Raw genomic sequence first — 8,980 nt, 5'->3', positions numbered from 1 at the left:
GGGGGGGGGGGGGGGGGGGGGAAGGGGATCCCTTATACAATGTATAGCATGAAAAAAGTGTGAAGTTGCTTGTAGAAAATTTTGGCAAATATATGTTCAGAACTGGCATTATTGGTAAAGTAAGGCTGAAAGTTGAAGTCTTGATAGCACACAAGACATGAGAGAAGGTAGGACTAAAGCATGGAGGGCCTTAAAAAGAAAAGATTGAATAAATTTATATTGAATGTGATGGAAGGGAAAGTAGGAGTTAGGTGCTGCTTCTGGCTTATTTTTTATGGTGATATTATAAATAGATGGAATAAAATGCACTGCTATCCTGTGCGCGCACACACTCATAATTCCTAGCCATATGGCCACTTTGCTGCTCTATTATAAACTGTTTTCAACTTCACTCATCTCACCTAGGGAATGATTTACTGGAGCAGAGTCTGACAACATCTTGAAAAGGGCAACAAAATGTTTAGAGGTGTGTCGGATTTGCATTCAGAGCTAGATTGCTTCCCTTGATTAGCATGAAGAGAAGAGGCAGAGATGGATAATACTGAAGGGTGTATTAAACACAGTCAACAAAGGAACAATTATATAACTAAAGAACAGCACATTTACAAGCACCTTATAAAGTAAATTTGCTGTTGAAGGAGCTGCTACTGTCACAAATCACATTCTTTAGGAGACTTAGATACATTTGTGCAGTTCCTTGTGATATTATGTACTGTTATTTGTATATCAGATAGGACTTTTATAATACTTTATATGGAAGTACACTTCACTTAACTCGCATGCTAAGGATTAATGATTGGTAACATTTTTAAGAGCAAACCATCATAAATTCCATCAGTTCCGAATGGAACTTTTATTCCTAAGTCACTTATGTTTTTCACATGTCTACCCAGAGTGCAAGTAGCAATAAAAAAGATGCACACAGGCACTCTCCATGTTCAAAGATTTTGTAAGTCAATGCTTTATTCCCTGAATTATACTAAAGAGAGTCTGGGCTGCTTAAAAAGAACATGCATTGTGTATGAGTGCTGATACACTTACCAAAATACATTCCATAAAGAAGACTTCTGTCCTAAGCTTTTGTGAACTAAACTCATGTTTTGAGTGAAATGAAGAATGTTCAAGCTCTTATGTATATCTGGGGCTATGGAAAATAAATATATAGCATGAGATGAAGAACTTCAAGACTGTATTTTAATAATTAAACATGAAAGCAGGATTGAAATTGCAGATGCAGCCTTAACTGTATTATTTCCTGGCTTTTGAGTACTTAACCCTGAAAATGTGACATCCCTTCCCATAGTTTATTTTATGACATATTATAATTCAAGGTTCTCTCTCATTTTTCCAAGATCTAATAAATCTGTTCTCCACCTGACTAATGCACTCAGTATTTTCTTTTTAAACTCCTAATTGAAAGAAATGTTCTCCCTGTGAATAGTTTAGCTAATTTTAAATTTGTAACTTGTCGTTACAATAAACCGTTTTTTCTTTTCTTCAATTTTTTTCAGTTTGTTTTCTTTGTTGTCTAAAAAGCACAACAAAGTTCTGGAGCAAGCCACACAATCCTTGCGAGGTTCCCTCAGTTCAGATGGCTCTCCGCTTCCTGATTATGTGAGTATTTGAGCTTGTGTTTTAGCAAATGTTTCAAAATAGAAGCAGCAACATCCCTAAATCTGCAAAAGTTTATCAAAGTGTGTGACAACCAGGCAACCACCAACACCAAAATGTAGGAACCTCTGTGAATGACATCATGTCTGAAACTTAGTAAGAAAATGAAAAATACACTTAGAAATGGCCAAACAAAACCACAGCTATTCATAGCTAAGAAACCTACTGTAAGTCCATCAGCTTGCAGTTTCAAGACGGTTGTAATTGTATGCATTTAATAGATATTGTTAAAAACGTTATTTTAAAAATTAGCTTTTTGGCATTTACCAGTAGTTTAAATACTTGAAATATTATGTAGATCAGTTGAAGCAAGCAATAAATCTCTGAAACCGCAAAACCTAGTATATTTTGCGGTCCTTGATTAAGCTAATATTTTCTGAACATACACATATACAAAGTTAAAGGATGGTTTTAATCCTGTTCTAGTAAGCCAGTGTCTGTACGTAGGCAGCCATTCATAACTTAATTGCATGGCTGCCAGAAAACATCTTGCTTGCTATACTGTTAATCAGTACAACAAAGAAACTTCTTCCAAAGTCATAAGTAACAGCATAAACATATTCTCTTCAAGTGTCTTTTGTTTATATTGATTTGCATCACTACCTCTTTATATTTATGTACAAAACTGCTTTTCCCAGATGTATGAATTGCTGCGAGTTTGAACATTGAAATACAACTTGCATCTTTGCCTTGTTTTAATAAGTCTTCTGGAAACCATTTTTCTCAGGCAGTACATACTGCATTGCTCTATCGCCAGGTATTTAAAGCTATTAAGACTGTGTCATCTTATCTAATAGGTCAGGTTTTGAGGTCTCAGGATAGATCATTTGAGTGGCAAGGTTTTTGTCCTGCATCTCCTGGTCAATATTTGTACGTAGTCCTCCAAACCAGAGACATTTTGTTATTCAAAAACAGAATGCAGGCCAAGGTTATTGAGTCAATAAATCACCTGGTGTTTCTTTCTATTTATTCTTGCCACCTGTGATGCCATATTTCGGAGGAACTTCATTACAGCACCAGTGATTTTTATGATATCTGATTTATTGGTTGTGCTTTCCTGCAGTCGCACTCTAACATATGTGCAGTTTTGGAATGCCTAGAGACTGTATTTAAAAAAAACAAAACAAAATCCACCTTCTCCCAAAATAAGGAAGTATATCCAGTTTATCTTAAGGATGCAGCCAGAATCTAAAAACCCTTTCATCTGGATAACCTTGAACAAGTGAACTTGTGGGTTATGGAGGAACTTCCAAAGTAATTTAGTCCAACTCTGTGCACTAATGCAGGATGCACTATTTCTCAACTATCTTAGTCAAATGCCTATCCCGCCTCTTCCAATGAAGGAGATGCCCTCAGTGTCCTTTAGATGTAGAAATAATTGGAAATGATTTGGTGCTATAATTCAATTAGCTTTGAACTAATACCTGCACATGGTGTTAAGAGAGACAGCTGCTAGAGATGGTATTTGTGGATACAGTATTAACCATCCTGAGCATTGGTGACACTGGTCACTAAGAATGTAAAGTTATTTCCCAGAGGTGATATAAACCTCAGTGCTTTGTAAAGTTTTAACTAAGGTTCTTAGATCACTTCATGTTCCAGTTCCTTTAGTTACAGGAGTCTTTGTAACCTACCCTGAATTCTTGTGTAGAGTTGCTTTGACTGGTTTCAGATGAAAAGTTGACTGTATTTTCACCATAGTGATGTGATCAACCTGTGTCTCTCAAATCTATCTCACTGGTATATTTTTGGAGTTGAATTAACTAATTATGTAAGGCACTGGAAGGTGTCTGAGCCTGTGTAGGCTAGTGAAAAGTATTTTAACACTAGCATATTTTTTTGATGGCTGAACTACAGCTATGTTTGGCCTAACCTGGCTGTCTGGAAGGTGTTAAATATCTTGTCATAGGAGAAGATGCTTAATTTATGAAGAGACCCTGGGATTCTCTCCTCTAGGCAAGCAAAATACCACTGGTCAGAGGAAGAGAAGGTAGCATAAAACATAAGAATGCTCTTTAGGCTGTGACTTTGGTTTGGTGCTGGATATCAACTAAATGCAGCTGGAAAATGATCTGGAAATACATATGCAGTCATTCCCTGACAAATGGAGGGAGGAAATCATTCTACTTCTATAAGCATGACTGAGACAACACTTAAGTTTTAGTACAGCAGAGATTAAGGCAGTTCATTACTAGAAGAAATGGGGGGGAATTCAGAAAAACAGGCAGAGGTAGAAAGGCTGAAAAGATGTATGTAGGAAGGAATAAAGACATTTAAAGATTTAAGCTGGTATTTAAAAAAGGAAAATGTACTCAAGCTAGTGGCCTGATTTTTTTTCAGAATCACTTTGGATTAAGCTCAACCTAAATCTCAGCTGATTTCATTAATGCAGACCAGATGTCACGCAGTAGTTCAGGGGTGTGCAAAATGCAGCCTGTGGACTGGATGCGGCCCGCAGAGGGTCTTTGTCTGGCTCATGGTGGGTCCCTTGGTCCCACCTGGCCAAAGCATTATCTCCAGCCCACGACATGTTCTGCCGCCCCTGGGCATGCGGCAGGGCTGGGGTGGCTCTGCAACTGAACTGCCTCTCTAGGCAACCCAGGTGGCAGCAACTCCTTTCCGCTGCCACCACCATTGACCTCAGCTCTGTGGTACCAGCAACACTGGCCCGCCCCACGTCTGCTTTGCACCACCTGGCCATGCTAAGCAACAGCAGCAGTGGCAGCAGTGGGGTAGAAGCTGCTGCTGGTGCAGAGGAAAAGCAGCCCCTCCGCCTCACTGCTGCCAGACAGTTCTTGCTGCAGCTGCCCAGAGCCCACACCTGGGCTGCCCTGTGGTTGCTCTCTGCTGCCGTCACTGCCACCTCTGGGTCACCCCACAGGGCAGTGCTGGCACTGCTGCAGAGCTGTAGGGCAGCTTGGGCATGGGCTCTGGGAGGTTTCAGCAAGAACTGCCCAGCAGCGGTGAGGGGGAAGGGCCACTTTTCCTTCATGCCAGCAGTGGCTTCTACCCTAAATTCTAAAAAAAAAAAAAAAAAAAAGAGTAGATATATACAAGTCAGCAGGGCCAGATGATCTTCACGCAAGAGTACTGAAGTAGCTGGCTGAAGCCATTGCAGAACCCCTAGCAAAACTCTTCCACAATTCGTGGTACTCTGGAGAAGTTGCTGAGGACTGGATGAGGGCCAATGTTGTGCCCATCCACAAGAGGGGCAGGAGGGACAACCTGGGTAACTATAGGCCAATCAGCCTAATTTCCATTCTAGGGAAAATCCTAGAAAAGTTCATCAAGGAGCCTATCTGCAATAGGCTTGCAGAAGTTGAGATTCTGAATGACAGCCGGCATGGCTTTGTCACGGGTAGGTCTTGTATTACCAACTTCGTCTCTTTCTATGACCAGGTAACTTGCCACCTGGACATGAAAAAGCAGATACCTTGACTTCCAAAAGGCCTTTGATCTAGTATCCCACAATGTCCTTGCAAGAAAATTGGAGGATTGTGATCTTAACTCCAAGACAGTCAGGTGGGTGAGATACTGGCTGCAGGATAGGACCCAGAGAGTCGTAGTGAACAGATCTGTGTCATCCTAGCAAGAAGTGGGCAGTGGTGTCCCACAGGGGTCAGTGCTCAGTCCAATACTTTTCAGCATCTTTATTAATGTTTTGGATGTGGGGGTGAAGAGCTCACTGGCCAAGTTCGCGGGCAACACCAAATTATGGGGGAGCATGGTCACACTTGAAGATAGGCTACAAATACAGGTGGACCTAGACAGGCTAGCAAGTTGGGCGGATCGGAACCAAATGAAGTTCACCGGAAGGGAAAAGCTGGAGTAATGGCCACAAACTCCTGGAAGATCAATTCACACTCAACATTAGGAAAAACTTCCTCACAGTCAGAGTGTCCAGGCTGTGCAATAAGCTCCCTCCAGAAGTGGTGCAAACACCTACCCTGGAAATTTTCAAGAGGAGACTAGACAGTCACCTTGCTGGGGTTACCTCACCCCCAGTTACCTTTCCTGCTTGGTGCAGGGGACTGGACCTGATGATCTTCTGAGGTCCCTTCCGGCCTTACAATCTATGAATCTACGCCCGGCTGCTGCTTAGCATGGGTGGACGGTGTGGGGCAGGCTGGGGTCAGAGCTGTGCACATGGGTGCCAGCTGGTCCGCTCTAGCCAGAGTGAGTCCAGAGTGGGTGCAGGCCAGACTGAGATCGGGGCTGGGGCTGCACACTGTGAGTGGTGGTGGGGAGGAGCCACAAGATGCATGAGCTCTGGGCTCTTGAGGGAGGAGTGCTGACTGGCTCAGAGGGCGCACCTGCTGATTTGCTTGCACACACGTAGCCTCACCTGGACCAGCTCCTTTGCAGCCATGCCTTCTCCCCTGCTTGGCGAAGCCACGCTAATCCTCGGGCTTGGAGGTGGCAGCCCTAGGAGCTCGTGTATATCTCACCCCCCAGCCTGGGCCCTGCAGCCACTGCCACCACTACTGTGGGGTCCCATTGGCTTCCATAGCAACGATGGGGGAAGTAGGACTGTGGCAGGCCTGGGCCCAGGTGTTCCCTGTTGCTAGGGGAAGGCAGAGTGGAAGCTCCAGTAACCAGGGCCACAGGTGCTACAACCCGCTGCCAGCAGCAGCCACAGCCCTAGGGCTCAGCAGGCCTGTCTGCCTTGCCCTTCCCTGTGCATGGGGAGGGCTGTCACCCTGGCACGCACTTGCATGCATGTCTGTGTCCCATGCACACCCCACCATACCCACACACCCTTCCCCACAACCACACCTCTCTGACACACAATCACATCCCCCACATACCCCCCCCACACATGCACACATCCAGCCCCCCAACCACAGCCCACACACAATATACAGGAGTAAGACTTTATTTTGAGCTATTTTGGGTCACCTCTGTATACACTAAGGAAACGCACATAAATAAGGACAAAACTATTTTTTGAAATAAAATATGTTATAATAGATATTTGATTTTTAGTACATGATTTGTTTTTTTTTTTTCTGGTTCCAAGATGGCAAACCCTTCTTCCCAAAAGGAGTACTTTTGGAGGTAAGGGGAGGGATTTTAAATGGCAAAGGTCAGGGGTTAGGGGTGGGACATCTAGTCCCAAGATGGCAACTGGGGTTGGGGCTACCCTTGTGGCCCTCAACAGCTCACCAAAACCCGGTAAGCGGCCCTCCAGCCAAAATAATTGCCTGCCCCTGCACTAGCTTGTTGACGTCCCTGGGATATACTGCTTGTGGAAGCCCATGTTTATACTGTGTGTTCTCTAAGAAGAGTGATTGCTGTTTCAGTTAGCCTGACTGCACCTTAAGGAATGTCATGGGAAATTTTAGTTCTGCAGGAACTAGAGGAGGGCAGCTAGTTAGAGGGTACATCTAATATCTCAAGCCCTGCATTGAGCAAAGGAAAATGTCCTTTCACTTTTGTATCCCCGTGTTCCTAATGGAGTACCAAGGAGAGTGGATGTGAGGTCACCTCTCCCAAGTCAGACATTTCCATAGAGATAAAGAGGCGAGCAAAAGAAGCAAAATTTTATGCTATAATGTATTACCCCTGGTCTGAAAGAAGCACATTCAGAGGCTTTAAATGAATAGTGTTAAATGTGCATTGTACAGAATTTTGGGCTACCTAGAGCTTTGTGTTTCTCAGGAATATTTTTATTTCTCATTACATTGTGTAATCTCAAAGTTAATTTTAAATAATACTGAACTAGCAAGTGGGCAAATCATAGAAAGGTAATTAGGAATGGCTTTTTCTAGCTGTCATTCATGTTCTCATTTTTCTTTGTGCATCTTCATTTCAGTAGTCATTTCAGCAAAGTTCTCTATTTTCACTCCTGCTTCCATCTCCTTTAACATTTTTGTGAATAATTTTGCATTTCAGTGCAAAGCAAAGCACCATGTATTTGCCTGACAATCCCCTGTATAAAGCCCTCGTCTTGCAAAGGACAGTTTTTGCAACTATTTATTTCAGGGCCTGGCAAAATACAGCCGGTGGGCCAGATCCGGCCCGGCAAGCACTTTCATCCATCCCGTGGTGCCCCCCAACAAACTGTGCCCTGCCCAGCCCTTCTGCCCATGAGGGTGGGAGCAAGGCACCCACGTGTACACTCGCCCCCCAAACTACCCTACTGCCTCACTCCCACCCTCATGGACAGAAGGGCCCCACCCAGCCAGTGTGTAGCTTCTGCATGGGACCACAGCTGGCGCCCCCAGGGACCTGCTCCTCTTCCCTGGTCTCCTGCTGGCTCTGGGCAGCAGGCAGGGAAGAGGTGGGGGCAGGAGTGCAGAGCGTGGGGCTGGGGCTGGTAGCAGTGTGGAGCCCACACCCAGGGAGACAGGGTGGTGGCAGCATGGAACTGGGGTGGGCGGTGTGTGCGTGTGAGGGAAGGTGGGGGTGTGGGGACCCTCCTACACTTCCCCATAGCACACAGCCCCAGCAGGTGGTGGCAGCAGCAGGCAGGGCGCTCAGGGTGCAGGTGTCCGGCGGGGCGCAGCTTTGGCCAGAGCTACACATCGGGGTGCAGCCTCCTCAGGGCCTTCTGTATTGTCGGCACTCCCTGCCACTCGCATGCAGCCCTTGCACTCACACAGCAGGGAGGGAAGTCCCACATGCTGGAGACTTCCCTGCTGGGGCTGCGCAGCACAGGAGAGAAGCCCTGTGGGCTGGAGCTGCCTGCCTTCCCTCCTCTGAAACCAGCCCTAGTAGGGAAGGCGATGGGCTCCAATCCACAGGGCTTCTCTTCTGTCTTGCGCAGCCCTGGCAAGGAAGGCACCTGGCTCCAGCACAAGGGGCTTCCCTCCCTGCTGTGTGAGTGCAGGGTGTGTGCGTGAGTGGCAGGCAGCACTGGCAATAGAGACAGCTTGGGGGGGGCTGCGCCCCTCACCCCAATGTGCAGCGCTGGCTGGAGCCTGCTGTTGTGCCATGGGGGGAGTATGGGGGGTCCCTACACCACACCCTGCCCCCACAGCCTCCCACATATACACAAGCTCCCCCACATCCACACACACACTCCCCCTATACACACCCACCATACACGTATTCACGCATGGACACACGCACACACCATACACACGTGCGCATGCACACACACATCACATATACATGTACCACGCAATATACAAAACTAAAAATTTATTTTGAGTTATTATTCAAGCTCCTCTATATATAGTATGCAAACACAAATCGTGACAAAAATATTTTTTGTAATATTAAAATACGTTACAGTAGGTGTTTGATTTTTAGTGTGTGATTTGTTTGTTTTTTTTCTGATGCTAAGATGGCAACCTCCCCCCCC

At 45.3% G+C, this 8,980-nt stretch overlaps 1 protein-coding gene across 1 annotated transcript in view; it reads left to right on the top strand.

Moving 5' to 3' along the window:
- DYM (dymeclin) overlaps positions 1-8,980 on the top strand; it is a 400,582-nt gene that overhangs the window by 277,553 nt on the left and 114,049 nt on the right. The window contains exon 13 of the mRNA XM_019518147.1: positions 1,512-1,614. Within this exon, the coding sequence (XP_019373692.1) occupies positions 1,512-1,614 (103 nt within the window). The remainder of the gene's footprint in view (positions 1-1,511; positions 1,615-8,980) is intronic.

Source organism: Gavialis gangeticus, unplaced genomic scaffold, assembly GCF_001723915.1.
Source record: "Gavialis gangeticus isolate Ggan-Ray unplaced genomic scaffold, GavGan_comp1, whole genome shotgun sequence".
Taxonomy (NCBI): Eukaryota; Metazoa; Chordata; order Crocodylia; family Gavialidae; genus Gavialis; species Gavialis gangeticus.
The sequence above is the reverse complement of the archived record's forward strand: the minus strand, read 5'-3'. Positions and strand labels throughout refer to the sequence as shown.